The 21,390-nt window shown below is 30.7% G+C and overlaps 2 protein-coding genes across 3 annotated transcripts; both read right to left on the bottom strand.

Moving 5' to 3' along the window:
- Window positions 1-1,009: 1,009 nt before the first annotated feature.
- On the bottom strand, window positions 1,010-12,325 carry LOC135131266 (medium-chain specific acyl-CoA dehydrogenase, mitochondrial-like). Of its 2 annotated transcripts, none has more exons than XM_064058934.1 (7): window positions 12,216-12,305; window positions 12,082-12,169; window positions 11,799-11,966; window positions 11,651-11,751; window positions 1,930-2,010; window positions 1,695-1,872; window positions 1,010-1,644 (listed from the first exon to the last, which is right to left on the bottom strand). In XM_064058934.1, the coding sequence occupies exons 1-7, from the start codon at window positions 12,234-12,236 to the stop codon at window positions 1,028-1,030; spliced, it is 1,254 nt and encodes a 417-aa protein (XP_063915004.1). In that variant the 5' UTR covers window positions 12,237-12,305; the 3' UTR covers window positions 1,010-1,027. The 2 variants fall into 2 exon arrangements, with proteins under 2 accessions (XP_063915004.1, XP_063915003.1); XM_064058933.1 differs by lacking the exons at window positions 1,010-1,644; window positions 1,695-1,872; window positions 1,930-2,010 and adding exons at window positions 5,706-6,340; window positions 6,391-6,568; window positions 6,626-6,706 and having other exon boundaries at window positions 12,216-12,325.
- On the bottom strand, window positions 12,280-19,141 carry LOC135131267 (medium-chain specific acyl-CoA dehydrogenase, mitochondrial-like). Its single transcript, XM_064058935.1, has 5 exons — window positions 19,034-19,141; window positions 18,660-18,827; window positions 18,431-18,612; window positions 12,862-13,242; window positions 12,280-12,809 (listed from the first exon to the last, which is right to left on the bottom strand). The coding sequence occupies exons 1-5, from the start codon at window positions 19,119-19,121 to the stop codon at window positions 12,393-12,395; spliced, it is 1,236 nt and encodes a 411-aa protein (XP_063915005.1). The 5' UTR covers window positions 19,122-19,141; the 3' UTR covers window positions 12,280-12,392.
- Window positions 19,142-21,390: the final 2,249 nt, after the last annotated feature.

Below are 21,390 nucleotides of genomic sequence, written 5' to 3'. Positions count from 1 at the left end.
GATTTTCGATTTTTCGGTTTCCAGATTTTTGACTTCAGATTTCCCTTTTTCGATTTTTTGATTTCCAATTTTCTGAATTCTGAATTTTCGAATTTTCGATTCATCCTTGAAGTCTCCAGTCGATTTTCGTATTCGATTCCTCGATTTTTCGATTTTTAGTTTATCGATTTTTCAATTTTTCAGTTTTTAGAATATCTAATTTTTACTTTTCGATTTTTCGTTTGCCAATTTTTCGATTTTCACTGTTTCGAATTTTCAATTTTTTTACGTTTCAAATATTTGATGTTTCGATTTTTCATATTGAATTTTTCAATTTTTCGGTTTTTCGATTTTTCAATTTTTAGATTTCCCGATTTTCCGACTTTCGGGTATTCGAATTTTTGATTCACTGTTTTTCAATTCTGCAATTGACGAATTTTCGATTTTAGAATTTTTGAATTATTAAATTTTCGGTTTTTCGATGTCTCGATTTTTCGATTTTAGACTTTCAAGTTTTCCATTCTTCAGGTGTTAGAATTTCCAGTTTTATTCTTTTCGATTTTTGATTTCTGATTTTTCAAATTTTCGACTTTTCAATATTTACAATGGTTTTGATTTTTGAATTTTCAATTTTTCAACTTCAGATTTCTCGATTTTTGGATTTTTCGAAGTTTATCATTTTAACAGTAAATAATTAATAAATTTTAAACAAAATGTAAAAATAAAAACTAAATCAGAGGTGAAAAAGAATGTTTGGGAAAAATAAAACCGGAAAGGTTATAACAATGAGAACAAGATGAGACAAATAATTTAAAAATGTGACAAATAAATGAAGCATTTTTCTAACAATTCGTATTAGTTCATTGATAAATTTAAAACGTCTGTGCGTCATAAAACATGTCCGGAAAAGTATAATCCCTTAATCGTACTTGATCTAGATCAAAATTAAAATGACAAACAAATCACTTATTACAGTTTTTTGTCACTTTTCTTTTAGAAAGTAATGGTCTAAATCCCCAAAAAACACCTCTTCCCCCTTCACACATCTTTATTTCCAACTACTCAACACATGCCTCGAAATCACAATCTTCTGAATCTGCGACGTCCCCTCATAAATCTGGAAAATCTTCGCATCCCTCATCAGCTTCTCCACCGGGTACTCGCTATTAAACCCCGCCCCTCCGAACACCTGCACCGCCTCCGACGCATTCCTGTTAGCGACATCGCTAGCCAGCAACTTAGCAATCGACGCCGAGTACGAATTCCTCATCCCGTTGTCCACCTCCCACGCCGCCTTCATCCACATCAACCTCGAGCTCTCCACCCCCACCGCCATCTCCGCCAGGATGAACGCGATGGCCTGGTGCTGCGCGATCGGCACCCCGAACGTCTTGCGCTCCTGCGAGTACTTGGTGGCCTCTTCCAGACACCGCTGCGCCAACCCCACGGCCCCACAAGCCACCGAAGGCCGCGACTTGTCGAAAGTACCCATTGCGATCTTAAAACCGGCGCCTTCACCGAGGAGGACGTTCTCTTTGGGGACGCGCACGTCTTCGAAGGTCACGCCCCGGGTGTCGGAGGCGCGCTGACCCATGTTGAGCTCCTTGCGGCCGGGGGTGACGCCGGGGAAGTCGCGCTCGACGATGAAGCCGGTGAAGGCTTTCCCTAGACGGAGCAGATGTTAATGTGTGGGTGGGAGGAGAGTGAGGTGGTACCTGCGGGGCAGTTGGGGTCGGGGTTGGTGCGGGCGAGGACGAAGTACCAGTTGGCTACGCCTCCATTCGTAATCCACATCTTCTGACCATTGAGGATCCACTCGTCGCCTTTTTTTTCGGCGCGGGTTTTGGCGCCGGCCACGTCGGAACCGCCCCCGGGTTCGGTGACGGCGTAAGCCTAATAAAACTAACTTTTAGACACCCAAGTCCCACTACTGAAAAGTACTAGTCGTACCGATATCAGTGGTTCTTCGACCATCCGCCCCAAGTACTTTTTCTGTTGCTCTTTATTACCAGCAATGACTAGAGGTAGTTGCTACAACACAAAATTTAAGATATGCAAAAATAGCAAAAAACTGAAAAATCGAGAAACTCAAATATCAAATTTATTTAAGATGCAAAATCTAATATTTCATAAAACAAAACACTGAAAAATCGAAAATTTGAAAAATTGAAAAATCAAAAATAGAAATTAAAAAATTTAAATAACCGAAAATCGAAGAATCGAAAAATAGAAAAATGGAAAAATAAAATCGAGAAGCAAAAATATTGAAAATCGAAAATTCAAAAATTCGAAAATTGTAAAATCGAAGATTCGAAAACTCAAAAATCCAAAAATCGAAAATTTGAGAAATTGAAAAATCGAAAAGTGTTTCGATTTTTCAGATTTTCAATTTGTGGATTTTGATATTCCAAATCTTCGAATTTTCAATTTTTTACTTTTCGAGTTTTCAATTTTTCCATTTCAGTTTTTGGATCTTTCAGTTTTTTGCTTTTCAATTTTTTGATTACCTGAGGTTTTAATCTTACAATTTTCAATTTTCAATATTTTTACTTTTCGATTTTATTGCGGGTTTCGAATTTTTGATTTTTCGATTTGTTTATTCATAAATTTTTTTCTTCGAATTCTCATTTTTAGATTTTTCGATTTTCGATTTTTCAGTTTTTCGATTCATCGATTTTTAAAATTTTTAATTTTTTCTTTTCGATTTCTTTATTTTGGATTTTTTGTTTCATCGAATTTCCGATTTTCGTATTCGATTTTTCAATTTTTCGATTTCTTGTTTATAAGTTTCTGATTTTCGAGTTTTCGATTTTACAATTTTTCCGATTTTTCGGTTTTTCAAATTTTGATTTCAGATTTCCGTTTTTCGATTTTTTGATTTTCAATTTTCTGAATTATCGATTTTCAACTTTTCGAATTTTCGATTCATCGAGTCTCCAGTTGCCGATTTTCGTATTCGATTTCTCGATTTTTCAATTTTTGCTTTCCGATTTTTGGTTTTTGGAATTTTCGGTTTTTCATGTTTTATACTTTTCAATTTTATTACTTATCGGTTTATCAATTTCTAAAATTTTCAATTTTTGGATTTTCGATTTTTTAATACATATTCGAATTTTCAATTTTTTAACTTTACAAATTTTTGCTCTTTCGATATTTCGTATTCGATTTTTCAATTTTTTTAATTTTCAATTTTTCGGTTTCTCGATTTGACGATTTCTAGATTTTCCTTTTTTTCGCTTTTCGGTTATTCGAATTTTTGATTCACTATTTTTCATTTCTTTAATTTTTAAAATTTTCGATTTTCATCCTCGATTCTTCCATTTAACTAATTTTCCATTTTAGAATTTTAGAATTTTTGAATTTTCGGTTTTTCGTGTCTCGATTTTTCGATTTTCAAATTTTCTTCAAGTTTTAAAATGCCCAGTTTTTTTCTTTTTGATTTTTGATTTCTGATTTTTCAAATTTTCGATTTTTCCATTTTTTTTACTTTTCGATTTTATAGTTTTTGGACTTTCAATTTTTCGGTTTTTGGATTTTCGACTTTTCGAAATTTTAATTTTCAGTAGTTTTAATTTTTGGATGTTTCGATTTTTCCATTCTTCAATTTGTCGATCTTCCATTTTTTTGCTATTCGATATTTTGATTTTTCAATTTTTCCGAATTTTCAATCTTTTGACTCTCAATTTTTCGATTTTCGATTTTTAGGTTTTTCAAATTTTCGATTTCCGATTTTACTTTTTTCCAATTTTTGACTTCCAATTTTCCGAATTATTGATTTTCAATTTTTTGAATTATTGATCTTCAATTTTTCGATTTTTTTATTCTGTTTGAAGTTTTCGATTTTTGAGAGAATTGAATTGAATTTTCTATTTTTCGGCTTTTCCATTTCTCGACTTTTCGATTTTCGATTTTTCAGTTTTTCGATTCCTCAGTTTTTAAAATTTTTAATTTTTCTTTTCCATTTTTTTATTTACGATTGTTTGTTTCATCGAATTTTCGATTTTCGTATTCGATTTTTCAATTTTTCGATTTCTCGATTTTAAATTTCTGATTTTCGAGTTTTCGATTTTCCAATTTTTAGATTTTTCGACTTTTCGATTTTCACTTTTTCGATTTTCGGTAATTCTCGATTTTCAACTTTTCGAATTTTCGATTCATCGATGTCTCCAGTTGTCGATTTTCGTTTTTGATTTTTCGATTTTCAAATTTTCTTCAGGTTTTACCAGTTTTATTCTTTTTGATTTTTGTTTTCTGATTTTTGATTTTTGTTTTCTGATTTTTCAAATTTTCGATTTTTCAATATTTTACGCTTGTCAATTTTTTTACTTTTCGATTTTGCGGCTTTTGGATTTTCGATTTTTCGAGTTTTGGATTTTGGACTTCGAAATTCTAATTTTCAATAGTTTTAATTTTCGATATTTCGATTTTTCAATTTTTTCATTCTTCAGTTTGTCGATCTTTCAATTTTTTTGTTATTCGATATTTTGATTTCTCGAGTTTTCAATTTTCCAATTTTTGATTTTTCGATTTTTCCGAATTTTCGATTTTTTGACTCTCAATTTTCCGATTTTCGATTTTTCGGTTTTTCAAATTTTTGACTTCAGATTTCCGTTTTTCGATTTTTTGATTTCCAATTTTCTGAATTCTGAATTTTCGAATTTTCGATTCATCCTTGAAGTCTCCAGCCGATTTTCGTATTCGATTCCTCGATTTTTCGATTTTTAGTTTATCGATTTTTCAATTTTTCAGTTTTTAGAATATCTAATTTTTACTTTTCGATTTTTCGTTTGCCAATTTTTCGATTTTCACTGTTTCGAATTTTTGCTTTCTGATTTTTGGTTTATCAAATTTTCGGTTTACAAGTTTTAAACTCCGATTTTTTAATACATATTCGAATTTTCAATTTTTTACGTTTCAAATATTTGATGTTTCGATTTTTCATATTGAATTTTTCAATTTTTCGGTTTTTCGATTTCTCAATTTTTAGATTTCCCGATTTTCCGACTTTCGGCTATTCGAATTTTTGATTCACTGTTTTTCGATTCTGCAATTTTTCAAATTTTCGATTTTCATCTTCGATTCTTCAATTGACGAATTTTCGATTTTAGAATTTTTGAATTATTAAATTTTCGGTTTTTCGATGTCTCGATTTTTCGATTTTAGACTTTCAAGTTTTCCATTCTTCAGGTGTTAGAATTTCCAGTTTTATTCTTTTCGATTTTTGATTTCTGTTTTTTCAAATTTTCGACTTTTCAATATTTACAATGGTTTTGATTTTTGAATTTTCAATTTTTCAACTTCAGATTTCTCGATTTTTGGATTTTTCGAAGTTTATCATTTTAACAGTAAATAATTAATAAATTTTCAACGCACAAAAATAAAAATAAAACAATCCAAAAAACAAAATGTAAAAATAAAAACTAAATCAGAGGTGAAAAAGAATGTTTGGGAAAAATAAAACCGGAAAGGTTATAACACTGAGAACACGATGAGACAAATAATTTAAAAATGTGACAAATAAATGAAGCATTTTTCTAACAATTCGTATTAGTTCATTGATAAATTTAAAACGTCTGTGCGTCATAAAACATGTCCGGAAAAGTATAATCCCTTAATCGTACACTTGATCTAGATCAAAATTAAAATGACAAACAAATCACTTATTACAGTTTTTTGTCACTTTTCTTTTAGAAAGTAATGGTCTAAATCCCCAAAAAAAACACCTCTTCCCCCTTCACACATCTTTATTTCCAACTACTCAACACATGCCTCGAAATCACAATCTTCTGAATCTGCGACGTCCCCTCATAAATCTGGAAAATCTTCGCATCCCTCATCAGCTTCTCCACCGGGTACTCGCTATTAAACCCCGCCCCTCCGAACACCTGCACCGCCTCCGACGCATTCCTGTTAGCGACATCGCTAGCCAGCAACTTAGCAATCGACGCCGAGTACGAATTCCTCATCCCGTTGTCCACCTCCCACGCCGCCTTCATCCACATCAACCTCGAGCTCTCCACCCCCACCGCCATATCGGCCAGGATGAACGCGATGGCCTGGTGCTGCGCGATCGGAACCCCGAACGTCTTGCGCTCCTGCGAGTACTTGGTGGCCTCTTCCAGACACCGCTGCGCCAACCCCACGGCCCCACAAGCCACCGAAGGCCGCGACTTGTCGAAAGTACCCATAGCGATCTTAAAACCGGCGCCTTCACCGAGGAGGACGTTCTCTTTGGGGACGCGCACGTCTTCGAAGGTCACGCCCCGGGTGTCGGAGGCGCGCTGACCCATGTTGAGCTCCTTGCGGCCGGGGGTGACGCCGGGGAAGTCGCGCTCGACGATGAAGCCGGTGAAGGCTTTACCTAGACGGAGCAGATGTTAATGTCTGTGTGGGAGGAGAGTGAGGTGGTACCTGCGGGGCAGTTGGGGTCGGGGTTGGTGCGGGCGAGGACGAAGTACCAGTTGGCTACGCCTCCATTCGTAATCCACATCTTCTGACCGTTGAGGATCCACTCGTCGCCCTTTTTCTCGGCGCGGGTTTTGGCGCCCGCCACGTCGGAACCGCCCCCGGGCTCGGTGACGGCGTAAGCCTAATAAAACCAACTTTTAGACACAGAAGTCACACTACTGAAAAATACTAGTCGTACCGATATCAGTGGTTCTTCGACCATCCGCCCCAAGTACTTTTTCTGTTGCTCTTTATTACCAGCAATGACTAGAGGTAGTTGCTAAAACACAAAATTTAAGATATGCTAAAATAGCAAAAAACTGAAAAATCGAAAATTTGGGAAATTGAAAAATCAAAAATAGAAAATAAAAAATTCGAATAACCGAAAATCGAAGAATCGAAAAATAGAAAAATTGAAAATCAAAAAATCGGGAAATCGAAAACTGGAAGAAACAAAAAATCGTAAATAAAGAAATCGAAAACTCGAAAATTCGAAAAACGTCAAATGGAACAATAAAATCTAGAAGCAAAAATATTGAAAATCGAAAATTCAAAAATTCGAAAATTGTAAAATCGAAGATTCGAAAACTCAAAAATCCAAAAATCGAAAATTTGAGAAATTGAAAAATCGAAAAGTGTTTCGATTTCTCAGATTTACAATTTGTGGATTTTGATATTCCAAATCTTCGAATTTTCAATTTTTTACTTTTCGAGTTTTCAATTTTTCCATTTCAGTTTTTGGATCTTTCAGTTTTTTGCTTTTCAATTTTTTGGTTACCTGAGGTTTTAATCTTACAATTTTCAATTTTCAATATTTTTACTTTTCGATTTTATTTTTCAAATTGCGTCTTTTCGAATTTTTGATTTTTCGATTTGTTTATTCATAAAATTTTTTTTCTTCGAATTCTCGTTTTTAGATTTTTCGATTATCGAATTTTCGATTTTAGATTTGAATTTTCAATTTTTCGGTTTTTCAATTTCTCCATTTTTCGATTCTTGAGTTTTTAGAATTCTGTTTTTACTTTTCGATTTTTCGGTTTCCAATTTTTCGATTTTCATTGTTCAAATCTTTTGGAATTTTCGATTTTTCAAGTTTTAGACTTTTCAGTTTTGTTTTTTTCGATTTTTCAATTTTTTACTTTTTGCTGTTCAATTTTTTGATTTCTTGAGGTTTCAGTTTTACAAAATTCGATTTTTCGAATTTTCAATTTTCAATATATTTACTTTAGATTTTATTTTTCGAATTGCGGTTTTTCGATTTTCGATTTTCGATTGCTTTATTTATGATTTTTTATTTCTTCGAATTTTCGATTTTCGATTTTCATATTCGATTTTAAAAATTTTTCAAATTTTTCAAATTCGTTCGTTTTTAGATTTTTCAATTTTCGAGTTTTTGAATTTTCGAATCCCCGATTTTTCATATGTTCGATTTTCGATTTTTGATTTTTACATTTTCCGAATTTTGGATCTTTTGACTCTCGTTTTCACAATTTTTTGATTTCCAATTTTCCGAATTTTCGATTTTCAATTTTTCGAATTTTTGATTCATCGAATTTTCTGGTTCTCGATGTTCGATTTTAGAATTGAATTTTCTATTTTTCGCCTTTTCGACTTCTCGATTTTTCGCTTTCGATTTATCTATTTTTCGATTTTCGATTTTTCAGTTTTTCGATTCATCAGTTTTTAAAATTTTTAATTTTTTCTTTTCGATTTCTTTAGTTAGGATTTTTTGTTTCATCGAATTTTCGATTTTCGTATTCGATTTTTCAATTTTTCGATTTCTCGTTTTTAAGTTTCTGATTTTCGAGTTTTCGATTTTACAATTTTTCGATTTTTCAATTTTTTGACGTTTCAAATATTTGATGTTTCCATTTTTCATATAGGATTTTTCAATTTTTCTAATTTTCAATTTTTCGGTTTTTCGATTTCTCGATTTTTAGATTTCCGATTTTTCGACTTTCGGTTATTCGAATCTTTAATTCAGTATTTTTCAATTATTCAATTTTTCAAATTTTCGATTTTCATCTTGGCTTCTTCAATTTAACGAATTTTCCATTTTAGATTTTTTGAAATTTTAAATTTTCGGTTTTTCGATTTTTCAATTTTTTACTTTTTGCTGTTCAATTTTTTGATTTCTTAAGGTTTCAGTTTTACAAAATTCGATTTTTCGAATTTTCAATTTTCAAATTTTTCCGATTTTCGATTTTTCGATCGAGTCTCCAGTTGCCGATTTTCGTATTCGATTTCTCGATTTTTCAATTTTTGCTTTTCGATTTTTGGTTTTTGGAATTTTCGATTTTTCAAGTTTTATACTTTTCAATTTTATTACTTATCGGTTTATCAATTTCTAAAATTTCCAATTTTTGGATTTTCGATTTTTGAATACATATTCGAATTTTCAATTTTTTAATTTTACAAATTTTTGCTCTTTCGATCTTTCGTATTCGATTTTTCAATTTTTCTAATTTTCAATTTTTCGGTTTCTCGATTTGGCGATTTTTAGATTTCCCGTTTTTTTCGCTTTTCGGTTATTCGAATTTTTGATTCACTATTTTTCATTTCTTTAATTTTTAAAATTTTTGATTTTCATCCTCGATTCTTCCATTTAACTAATTTTCCATTTTAGAATTTTAGAATTTTTGAATTTACGGTTTTTCGTGTCTCGATTTTTCGATTTTCTTTTAAAATTTCCAGTTTTATTCTTTTTGATTTTTGATTTGATTTTTCAAATTTTCGATTTCTCCATTTTTTTTACTTTTCGATTTTATAGTTTTTGGACTTTCAATTTTTCGGTTTTTGGATTTTCGACTTTTCGAAATTTTAATTTTCAGTAGTTTTAATTTTTGGATGTTTCGATTTTTCAATTTTTCCATTCTTCAATTTGTCGATCTTTAATTTTTTTGCTATTCGATATTTTGATTTTTCGATTTTTCCGAATTTTCGATCTTTTGACTTTCAATTTTTCGATTTTCGATTATTAGGTTTTTCAAATTTTCGACTTCCGATTTTAGTTTTTTCCAATTTATGATTTCCAATTTTCCGAATTTTCGATTTTCAATTTTTTGAATTTTTGATCTTCAATTTTTCGAATTTTTTATTCTTTATGAAGTTTTCGATTTTTGAAAGAATTGAATTGAATTTTCTATTTTTCGGCTTTTCCATTTCTCGACTTTTCGATTTTCGATTTTTCAGTTTTTCGATTCCTCAGTTTTTAAAATTTTTAATTTTTCTTTTCCATTTTTTTATTTACAATTGTTTGTTTCATCGAATTTTCGATTTTCGTATTCGATTTTTCAATTTTTCGATTTCTCGTTTTTAAATTTCTGATTTTCGAGTTTTCGATTTTCCAATTTTTAGATTTTTCGACTTTTCGATTTTCACTTTTTCGATTTTCGGTAATTCGAATTTTTGATTTTCGAATTTTGATCTTCGATTTTCCGAATTTCCGATTTTTTGACTCTCAATGTTACAATTTTCTGAATTCCCGATTTTCAACTTTTTGAATTTTCGATTCATCGATGTCTCCAGTTGTCGATTTTCGTTTTTGATTTTTCGATTTTCAAATTTTCTTCAGGTTTTACCAGTTTTATTCTTTTTGATTTTTGTTTTCTGATTTTTCAAATTTTCCATTTTTCAATTTTTTACGCTTGTCAATTTTTTTACTTTTCGATTTTGCGGCTTTTGGATTTTCAATTCTTCGGTTTTTGGATTTTGGACTTTTCGAAATTCTAATTTTCAATAGTTTTAATTTTCGATATTTCGATTTTTCAATTTTTCCATTCTTCAGTTTGTCGATCTTTCAATTTTTTTGTTATTCGATATTTTGATTTCTCGAGTTTTCAATTTTCCAATTTTTGATTTTTCGATTTTTCCGAATTTTCGGTCTTTTAACTCTCAATTTTCCGATTTTCGATTTTTCGGTTTTTCAAATTTTTGACTTCAGATTTCCGTTTCTTGATTTCCAATTTTCTGAATTCTGAATTTTCGAATTTTCGATTCATCCTTGAAGTCTTTGACTTTTCGAAATTTTCAAAATGGTTTTAATTTCCGATATTTCAATTTTTCAGTTTTTCCATTCTTCAGTTTGTCGATCTTTCAATTTTTTTACTATTCGATATTTTGATTTCTCGAGTTTTCAATTTCCCAAATTTTGATTTTTGATTTTTGATTTTTCGATTTTTCCGAATTTTCGATCTTTTGACTTTCAATTTTTCGATTTTCGATTTTTTGGTTTTTCAAATTTTCGATTTGCGATTTTCGTTTTTGCATTTTTGATTTCCAATTTTCCGAATTTCGGATTTTCAATTTTTCGAATTTTCCATTTTTAATTTTCGGAATTTTTGATTCTTCAAATTTTTGAAGTTTTAGATTTTTGAGAGAATTGAATTGAATTTTCTATTTTTCGTCTTTTTGATTTTCGATTTTCGATGTTTCAGTTTTTCGATTCATCAGTTTTTAAAATTTTTAATTCTTTCTTTTCGATTTCTTTATTTTCGATTTTTTGTTTTATCGAATTTTCGATTTTTGTATTCGATTTTTCAATTTTTCGATTTCTCGTTTTTAAATTTCTAATTTTCGAGTTTTCGATTTTCCAATTTTTAGATTTTTCGACTTCGATTTTAACTTTTTCGATTTTCGGTTATTCGAATTTTGATTCTTCGATTTTTCGGATTTTCGATTTTTTGACTCTCAATTTTCCGATTTTCGGTTTTTCGGTTTTCCACATTTTTGATTTCCGATTTCCGTTTTTCGATTTTTTGATTTCCAATTTTCTGAATTCTAAATTTTCGATTCATCCTTGAAGTCTCCAGTTGTTGATTTTCGCATTCGATTTCTCGATTTTTCGATTTTTGGTTTATCGATTTTTCAATTTTTCAGTTTTTAGAATATCAAATTTTTGCTTTCCGATTTTTGTTTTACATATTCGAATTTTCAAATTTTTTGACGTTTCAAATATTGTATGTTTCGATTTTTCATTTTGGATTTTTCAATTTCCCTAATTTTCAATTTTTCTGTTTATCTATTACTAGACTATTATACTCAGTTCTAAATATTTAATTTTTGTAACATGTATTATGAAGCGCCAGTTAGTGTATATATATATATTTTTTTGTTAAATTGTAAGATTTTTGTATCTATATGGACACCTGTCCGTTGGAAAATAAATTACGAATTCTTTAACCCATTTTTTAAAACACTAGATACCTAAATACATTAGTCGTACCGATAAGTTATTCGAATCAATGGCGGTGAAAATTCCAGTACAACCAAACGCTATCTCCTCACCGGTTAAGCAAATATTGAACACACTCTGCCCCAAGCCCCCTACAACCCAAGAATTAAAAAACCATTGAGTGCGTTCCAGAAAGTACCAATATTTTCAGGGATGTGCCCGTTGGTCAAACCCAGAGACCATGCCTTCTTGATAAGTTCGTACGGGTATTCGCCAGTCTTGTCAAACTGGGCCGCCACCGGTACTATCTCTTCTCTGGCAAATTTTCGCGCCACGGCTTGAAATTCTCGCTGGGTGTCATTCAAACCTACACAAATTTATCACTGAGTATAAAAATAAACCGGTCGATAAGATAACGTGATAAAGCTGACGTCCCCAAAACATGTTTTGGGTACCAAAATACACATTTTAAGTGAACCTACCAAAATTGAACCCATTTGGGTGTGCCGCACTTTGAATAGCACTAAGAGAGAAAGTGCGCTGGGTCGTACCTCTTGTAGCAGTCAGTACCTAGAAAATTTAGACTTAACCTCACATATTTTCAATTAGTACTCACCTTTTGGATAAAAGATGCCATTTAGAAGCGGTAAAGTACACCTCCGGGAGCAAAAACAACCACAAAACGTTAACACTTTTATTATACAATCAACGCACTAAGAATAGATAAGATAAACAATGTTATGTTTCTGCTGGAGTTTGACCCGTGATGTGACAACTTTCCAACACAAAAAAATCAACCCGTTTGTTTCGTTGTGATATTCCTCGAAATCACCATCTTCTGGATTTGGGTGGTACCTTCATAAATTTGTAAGATTTTGGCGTCCCGCATTAGTTTTTCTACAGGGTACTCGCTGTTAAATCCGGCGCCTCCGAAAACCTGGACTGCGTCTGAAGCACACTTGTTGGCTACTTCAGACGCGTAGGCTTTAGCAATAGACGCAGTGTAGCTATTGCTGATCCCTTTGTCACACTCCCAGGCTGCTTTCATCCAAATTAACCTTGCCGTCTCTACACCTATGGCCATATCCGCCAGAATAAACGCGATCGCTTGGTGTTGGGCAATCGGTACTCCGAAAGTTTTACGTTCCAAAGAGTACTTAGTTGCTTCGTCGAGGCATCTTTGGGCAACACCTGTAGCGTTACAAGCAACCTAGAACAAATACGGTAACCGAAATGAGTAATCGTGGTAGTTAAAGTAGTACCGGGGGTCTGGTCTGGTCAAAAGCACCCATAGCAATTTTAAACCCGGCTCCCTCACCCAAAAGTACGTTCTCCTTAGGGACTCGCACATCTTCAAAAGTTACTGCGCGCGTGTCAGAAGCCCTTTGACCCATGTTTAGCTCCTTGCGGCCAGGGATAACACCAGGTGTGTCTCTTTCAACTATGAACCCAGTGAAAGCTTTACTAGCGGGACACTTTGGGTCTGGATTGGTCCTCGCGAGAACGAAGTACCAGTTAGCCACTCCCCCATTCGTAATCCACATTTTCTGCCCATTGAGTACATACTCGTCGCCCTTTTTCTCGGCTCTGGTTTGAACCCCGTTCACGTCGGAGCCAGTACCCGATTCGGTGACGCAGTAGCCCTACAAACACACGGTACTCAAAAGTTCGTACAATCGCACGCAAATGTTTTGAGCCTATGGGCGGATCGTTTTTGCCTGCCCTCACCGAAAAAGGCGGTTCAAATCCTTCAAGGGCAGAATTTGTAGGTAGGCTCAAACTACAACGAAATTCACATTTTACCCTATAAATTGTATTATAAAACAATATTTTGCAATTTAATTTTGAATTTGCAAAATCGAATACTTTGAAATCTTGCAGATGTTTTAAAATCATGATAAACATGATACATTTTTAATTAAAATATATTTGCTTATCCCCTCTAAAAAATTTATGACGTCACCTCAAAATTTTGCAGAATAAATCCTATCTTAAATGTATAAAATATGATGAGTTTTGTACTTGTGATTTATCACTGCATTAATATTTTTTAGATTTGGTTATACAGGGTGTCTAAAAAAAGTTAATGACTGAGTCAATTTATTTTATTGAAGAAATCAAGAATAGCAAAACTGAATACTTTGAAATATTGTAGATGTTTTGAAGTTTTTGTAAGCATGGTTACTTTTTCGAAAATTTGATTAATCAAATATGCGCAAAATCAAAAATCGGAAAAACTGAAATTCACTAATGCAAAAAACAGAAAATCGAAAAATACAAATCGTAAAAATCGAAAATCTAAAAATGGCTAATCAAAAAATCGAAAATTCAATGAATCAAATATCTAGGTCGATCGAAAAGTGGAAATTCACAAACCTCAAAAATCGAAAAATCGAAAATTGAAAAACGGGAAAACCAAAAAATCGAAAAGTCAAAAGTTTGTAATATTGAAAATTAAAAAAATCAAAAACAAGAATAAAAAAATCGGAAATTAAAATAATCAAAATATATAAAGTAAAAAAAATTGCAAAGCCTAAAAACTGAAACGAACAGAAAAATCGAAAATGCAAAAAATTGGAAAAACAAAAATTGGAAAAATCTAAAATCGAAAAAGTGGAAAATCGAAAATCTGAATAAAAAAACTTGAAAATTCTGAAAATTGGAAAATCGAAAAGCAAAAAATCGGGAAGTAACAAAATTGAAGTCTAACAGTTGAGAATGGAAAAATTGAAAACCCGAAAATTCTAAAAATCGACAATGGACAAATTGAAAATTGCAAATAAAAAAAAATCGGAAAATATCTAAACATGGAAAATCGAAAAATCCAAAATCGGAAAATGGAAAATTCGAAAAATCTAAAATCGAAAAAGTGGAAAATGGAAAATCTGAATAAAGAAACTTGAAAATTCTGAAAATTGGAAAATCGAAAAGCAAAAAATCGGGAAGTAACAAAATTGAAGTCTAACTGTTGACAATGGAAAAATTGAAAAACCGAAAATTCTAAAAATCGACGATGGACAAATTGAAAATCGCAAAATTTAAATTGAAAAATTGAACATAGAAAAATCCATGAATTGAAAAATCGAAAATTCGACTACTCAAATTTTCTAAAAATCGAAAGTCTGAAAACTGAAAATCGAAAATTCTGAAAAGCGGAAAATAGAATATCGAAAAATTTAAAAGAAAGAAAATTGAAGTCTAAAAACCGAAGAATAGAAAAATTAAAAATCAAAAATTCTAAAATTCAAAACGGAAAAATTCAAAGGTTTAAAAAGAAAATCGAAAAATCAAAAATCTGAAAATTGAAACTCGAAAATTTGGAAACTCGAAAAGTAAAAAAATTGAAGTCTAAAAGCTGAAAAATGGAAAACTGAACAATCGAAAATTCGAAAATCAAATATCGAAAAATCGGAAAGCCGAAAAATCGAAAATTTGATAAAACAAAATATTCGAAAAACAGAAAATCTGAAAATGCAAAACTGGAAAATCAAAAATCTAAAAATGGAAAAACCGAAAATCGAAAATTCAATGAATCTAATACGTAGGTCGATCGAAAAACTGGAAATTCACAAATCTGAAAAATCGAAATTTTGCAAGATTGAAAAAAAGAGAATTGAAAAATCAAAAAACCGAAAAATGAAAAAATCAAAAATCGAAAAATAGGAAAACCGAAAATTCGAAAATTAATAATGTTGAAAATTCTACAAGTCGACAATTCAAAAATCTAAAAATCGAAAAGTAAACAAATTGCAAAGCCTAAAAACTGACGAACAGAAAAATCGAAAAATCGTAAAATCAAAAAGTGGAAAATCGAAAACCGGAAATTGAAAAATCGAAGATTGGAAAATCGAAAAATCGAAAATCGGAATATCGAGAATCGACAAATTAAAAAACCGAAAAATCGAAAAATTAAAAAATCGGAAATTGAAAAATGAAAAAAAAAACGAAAATTCAAAAATCGAATAATCCGAAACTAAAATAATAGAAAAGTGGAAAAGCAAAAATTGCAAAGTCTCAAAACTGACGATCAGAACAATCGAAAAATAAAAAAAAATCGAAAAATATCCAAACATGGAAAATCGAAAAATCCAAAATCGGAAAATGGAAAAACCAAAAAATCTAAAATCGAAAAAGTGGAAAATGGAAAATCTGAATAAAGAAACTTGAAAATTCTGAAAATTGGAAAATCGAAAACCAAAAAATCGGAAAGTAACAAAATTGAAGTCTAACAGTTGAGAATGGAAAAATTGAAAACCCGAAAATTCTAAAAATCGACAATGGACAAATTGAAAATCGCAAAATTTAAATTGAAAAATTGAACATAGAAAAATCGATGAATTGAAAAATCGAAAATTCGACTACTCAAATTTTCTAAAAATCGAAAAATCATAAAACTGAAAAATCCAAAATTCTAATCATCGAAAGTCTGAAAACTGAAAATCAAAAATTCTGAAAAGCGGAAAATAGAATATCTAAAAAGAAAGAAAATTGAAGTCTAAAAACCGAAGAGTGGAAAAATTAAAAATCAAAAATTCGAAAAATCAAAACCGAAAAATTCAAAGATTTAAAAAGAAAAAATCAAAAATCTGAAAATTGAAACTCGAAAATTTGGAAAATCGAAAAGTAAAAAAATTGAAGTCTAAAAGCTGAAAAATGGAAAACTGAACAATCGAAAATTCGAAAATCAAATATCGAAAAATCGGAAAGCCGAAAAATTGAAAATTTGATAAATCAAATATGCGAAAAACAGAAAATCTGAAAATGCAAAACTGGAAAATCAAAAATCTAAAAATGGAAAAACCGAAAATCGAAAATTCAATGAATCTAATACGTAGGTCGATCGAAAAACTGGAAATTCACAAATCTGAAAAATCGAAAATTTGCAAGATTGAAAAACCGAGAATTGAAAAATCAAAATACCGAAAAATGAAAAAATCAAAAATCGAAAAATAGGAAAACCGAAAATTCGAAAATTAATAATGTTGAAAACTCTAAAAGTCGACAATTCAAAAATCAAAAAACTGGAAAGTAAAATAATCGAAAAATCGAAAAGTAAACAAATTGCAAAGCCTAAAAACTGACGAACAGAAAAATCGAAAAATCGTAAAATCAAAAAATGGAAAATCGAAAACCGGAAATTGAAAAATCGAAGATTGGAAAATCGAAAAATCGAAAATCGGAATATCGAGAATCGACAAATTAAAAAACCGAAAAATCGAAAAATTAAAAAATCGGAAATCGAAAAATGAAAAAAAAAACGAAAATTCAAAAATCGAATATTCCGAAACTAAAATAATAGAAAAGTGGAAAAGTAAACAAATTGCAAAGCCTAAAAACTGACGAACAGAAAAATCGAAAAATCGTAAAATCAAAAAATGGAAAATCGAAAACCGGAAATTGAAAAATCGAAGATTGGAAAATCGAAAAATCGAAAATCGGAATATCGAGAATCGACAAATTAAAAAACCGATAAATCGAAAAATTAAAAAATCGGAAATCGAAAAATGAAAAAAAAAACGAAAATTCAAAAATCGAATAATCCGAAACTAAAATAATAGAAAAGTGGAAAAGTAAAATTTGCAAAGTCTCAAAACTGACGAACAGAACAATCGAAAAATAAAAAAAAAATCGAAAAATATCTAAACATGGAAAATCGAAAAATCCAAAATCGGAAAATGGAAAAACCAAAAAATCGAAAATCGAAAACTCGAAAAATCGAAAATTCGATGAAACAAATACTCGAAAAAGCGAAATGTAAAAAAATTGCAAGGCCTAAAAATTGAAAAATCAAAAAATCGAAAAAATGAAAATCGAAAAAACGACGATCGAAAAAAAATCAAAAAATCGAAAAGTGGAAAATCGGAAAGTAACAAAATTGAAATCTAAAAGCTGCAAATTGCAGAACCATAAAAACTGAAACAAACAGAAAAATCGAAAAACCACAAAAGCGGAAAAACGAAAATCGAAAAATCGCAAATCGGAAAAGTCGTAAAGTCAGAAAATGGAAAATCGAATAATCGAAAGTTGAAAAATCGAAGGTCGAAAAATAAAACAACCGAAAAATCGAAAAATTTTATGATTAATGAAAAATCGAAAAATCGAGAATAGAATTAAAAAGCCGGAAAATTGAAAAATCGGAAATCGAAGAATTAAAAACGTAAAATCGAGAATTCAAAAATCAAAAAAATCGGAAAGTAAAATATAATCGAAAAATGCAAAAAAATTGCAAAGTCTAAAAACTGACGAACAGAAAAATCAAAAAATCTAAAAATGGAAAGACGAAAAATCGAAAATTGAAAGAATGGCAAATTAAAAAATCGAAACATCGAAAAATCGAAAAAACGAAAAATCGAAAAACGAAAAAACTGGAAACTCGAAAAATCAAAATACCGCAAATTTGAAAAATCAGAAAATTAGAAAGTAATAAAATCGAAAAGTTGATAGAAAAATGGAAACTGAAAAATCTAATTCCATGAAACTGTTGGTCGAAAAAACGAAAAATCGAAAATCGAAGTGACCTTTTTTTGAGACAGGCTGTATAAGTAAATCTAAAAAATATTACTGCAATGATAAATCACAGGTATAGACTCATCATATTCTGAACATTTTAGATAGGGTATTTATAAAATTAAAACTAATTCAGAGTAAGTATTTATAAAATTAAAATTAATTGAGGGTAAGAATTTGGTCAACACGTAAATTTCGTTGTAGTTTGAGCCTACCTACAAATTCTGCCCTTGGACGATTTGGACCGCCTCCTTCGGTGACGACCGGCAAAAATGATCCGCCCATAGGCTCAAAACATTTGCGTGTACTAAATCGACGTAATACAGTTGTTAACGGTTCTTCGAGTAGCCGCGGCAAAAACTTCCTCTGTTGGTCTTTAGTACCAGCGAATACGAGAGGTGTTACGCCCAGCCCGGCGGAACTAACAGCGGTGGCTATTCCAGAGCAACCCCAGAAGAGCTCCTCTACTACTAGACACGAATTGAAGAGACTTTCCTCAAGACCACCTACAAACAACTTTGTGGAGATTTGACGGTGGTGGGTAAGGTCGTACCGCAGTGTTTCGGAATGCGTAAATTGACAAGTCCCAAAGACCACGCTTTTTTGAAAATCTCGCTGGGGTATTCGGCGGTTTTGTCGTGGTAGGCGGCCACCGGGGCGATTTCTTCTCGGGCGAACTTGCGGGCCACCGCTTGAAATTCCTTCTGGGTTTCGTTGAGGTCTGCAAGAGTTTGAATTTAGGCGCCAATTGAGTGTGATAATGCAGGGACCGATAATAATCTCCATGCTCGTTTAAGTTTATCAAAGATGGTACTGGACGTTGGACTCCGATTTTCAGGTTATGTGACTTGCAAATGTGTTATTATCAGGTACACACGCTCAGGTTTTGAGTGTTTAAAATGTGTGAAGGTGAAAATTGTTTATTACCAAAGTTGTATCCATTTTGATGCACTACGTTAAAACTTAGGGCGCGCTGTGGCGCCCGTCGCCCTAAAACTCTAAGGAACTGGGTCATGTTTGCAAACACTGTGAACCTTGTCCCCAACTCTAAAATTGAAAAATTAAAAAATTGAGGAGAAGAAATTAGGAATTAAAAATTCGACAAGTCGAAAATCAAAAATTTAAAAACAGAAAAAGTGCAGAATTGTAAAACAGAAACTGAAACAACTGAAAATTGAAAAATTGGATCATTGAAAAATCGAAACATCGAAAAATTGAAAAATCGAAAAGTTAAAAAAAGATGGAAAATCGAAAATTTTAAAAATCCCGAAAATTCAAAAATTTAAATATGGAAGAACCGAAAACTCTAGAAATCAAAAATCTACAATTTCAAAAATTGAAAAATTAAAATATCGAAAAGTTGAAAAATTGAGAAATCGAAATATAAAACAGCCAAAAATAGAAAAATCGAAAGTTTAAAAAACGAAACACTGAAAATCGAGAAATCCAGAAGTCGAAAAATCGTAAGCTTATAAAATAAAAAAATTGAAAAATCAAAATCCTGAGAAATTGAAAAATTGAAACATCAAAAACCTGAAAAATTGAAGAATCGAAGAAGTGAAAAATCGAAACTTTGGAAAGAAATGGGAAAATATAAAAAGATTACTTCAGAAATCGGAAAACTGAAAATTTAGAAATGTCAAAATTTGAAAAATTCAAAAAATGACAAATCGAAATATTTAGAAATCGTAAAATTGAAGAGGATAATAATTGAGAAATTGTATCATTGAAACATCGGAAAATTGAAAAATCGAAAAATAAAAAAATTGTAAAACAGAAACGGAAAAAATGGGGAAATTGAAAAATTAGATAACTGAAAAAATGAAAACCTGAAAAAGCCAAAAACTACAAAGTTCTAAAATTGAAAAATCGACAATCGCATAATCAAAAATTGAGTAATTAATAAATCCAGACATTGAAAAATTGAAAAAGTGCAAAATAAATACTAAAAAAGTCAAATAACTGAAAAATCGAAAAATTCCACAATTGTAAAACCGAAAAATTGAAAACTGAGGAGAAATTAGGAATTAAAAAATCGACAAATCCAAAAATTAAAAATTAGAAAATCGAAAAAGTGGAAAATTGTGAAACAGAAACCGAAACAAATGAAAATTGGAAAAATCGAACGAGTTGAAAAATCGAATACCAAAGAATCGAAAAAATGCAAATTTATTAAAACAGATACTGAAAATATCGGGAAATTGAGAAAACTCAAAACAACAAAATTGTAAAGTTAAAAATCGAAAAAATCGAAAAATAAAAAATCTAAAATTGCAAAAGCACAACATTGAAAAATTAAAATCGGAACAATTGAAAATCAGAAATTAAAATATCAATAAATCTGAACATTGAAAAATTGAAAAATCGAAGAAATGTAAAATAGAAATTTAAAAAAAAATCGAAAAATTCCCCAACTCTACAATTGAAAAATTAAAAACTTGAGGAGAAGAAATTAGGAATTAAAAATTCGACAAGTCGAAAATCAAAAATTTAAAAACAGAAAAAGTGCAGAATTGTAAAACAGAAACTGAAACAACTGAAAATTGAAAAATTGGATCATTGAAAAATCGAAACATCGAAAAATTGGAAAATGGAAAAGTTAAAAAAAGATGGAAAATCGAAAATTTTAAAAATCCCGAAAATTGAAAAATTTAAATATGGAAGAACCGAAAACTCGAGAAATCAAAAATCTACAATTTCAAAAATTGAAAAATTAAAATATCGAAAAGTTGACAAAGTTAGAAATCGAAATATAAAACAGCCAAAAATAGAAAAATCTAAAGTTTAAAAAACGAAAAACTGAAAATCGGGAAATCCAGAAGTCGAAAAATCGTAAGCTTATTAAATCGAAAAATTAAAAAATCAAAATCCTGAGAAATTGAAAAATTGAAACATCAAAAACCTGAAAAATCGAAAAATTGAAGAATCGAAGAAGTGAAAATTCGAAACTTTGGAAAGAAATGGGAAAATATAATAAGATTACTTCAGAAATCGGAAACCTGAAAATTTAGAAACGTCAAAATTTGAAAAATTCAAAAATTGAAAAATCGAAATATTTAGAAATCGTAAAATTGAAGAGGATAAAAATTGAGAAATTGTATCATTGAAACACCGGAAAATTGAAAAATCGAAAAATAAAAAAATTGTAAAACAGAAACGGAAAAAATGGGGAAATTGAAAAATTAGATAACTGAAAAAATGAAAACCTGAAAAAGCTAAAAACTACAAAATTCTAAAATTGAAAAATCGACAATCGCATAATCAAAAATTGAGTAATTAATAAA

Source organism: Zophobas morio, unplaced genomic scaffold (genome assembly GCF_036711695.1).
Source record: "Zophobas morio isolate AGI-343-1 ecotype UQ-CSIRO unplaced genomic scaffold, CSIRO_AGI_Zmor_V1 ptg000020l, whole genome shotgun sequence".
Classification (NCBI taxonomy): domain Eukaryota; kingdom Metazoa; phylum Arthropoda; class Insecta; order Coleoptera; family Tenebrionidae; genus Zophobas; species Zophobas morio.
This window is presented reverse-complemented; position numbering and strand designations above follow the sequence as displayed.

Coding starts and splice junctions, on each gene's coding strand:
- LOC135131266 (XM_064058933.1), bottom strand. CDS start 12,236: ATGGCATCTTTTATCCAAAAG. Junction 11,967..12,081: donor CCCAAATGGGTTCAATTTTG/GTAGGTTCACTT, acceptor AAATTTGTGTAG/GTTTGAATGACACCCAGCGA. Junction 11,752..11,798: donor GCACATCCCTGAAAATATTG/GTACTTTCTGGA, acceptor CTTGGGTTGTAG/GGGGCTTGGGGCAGAGTGTG.
- LOC135131267 (XM_064058935.1), bottom strand. CDS start 19,121: ATGACCCAGTTCCTTAGAGTTTTAGGGCGACGGGCGCCACAGCGCGCC. Junction 18,613..18,659: donor ACGCATTCCGAAACACTGCG/GTACGACCTTAC, acceptor AGTTGTTTGTAG/GTGGTCTTGAGGAAAGTCTC. Junction 12,810..12,861: donor TTGACCAGACCAGACCCCCG/GTACTACTTTAA, acceptor TATTTGTTCTAG/GTTGCTTGTAACGCTACAGG.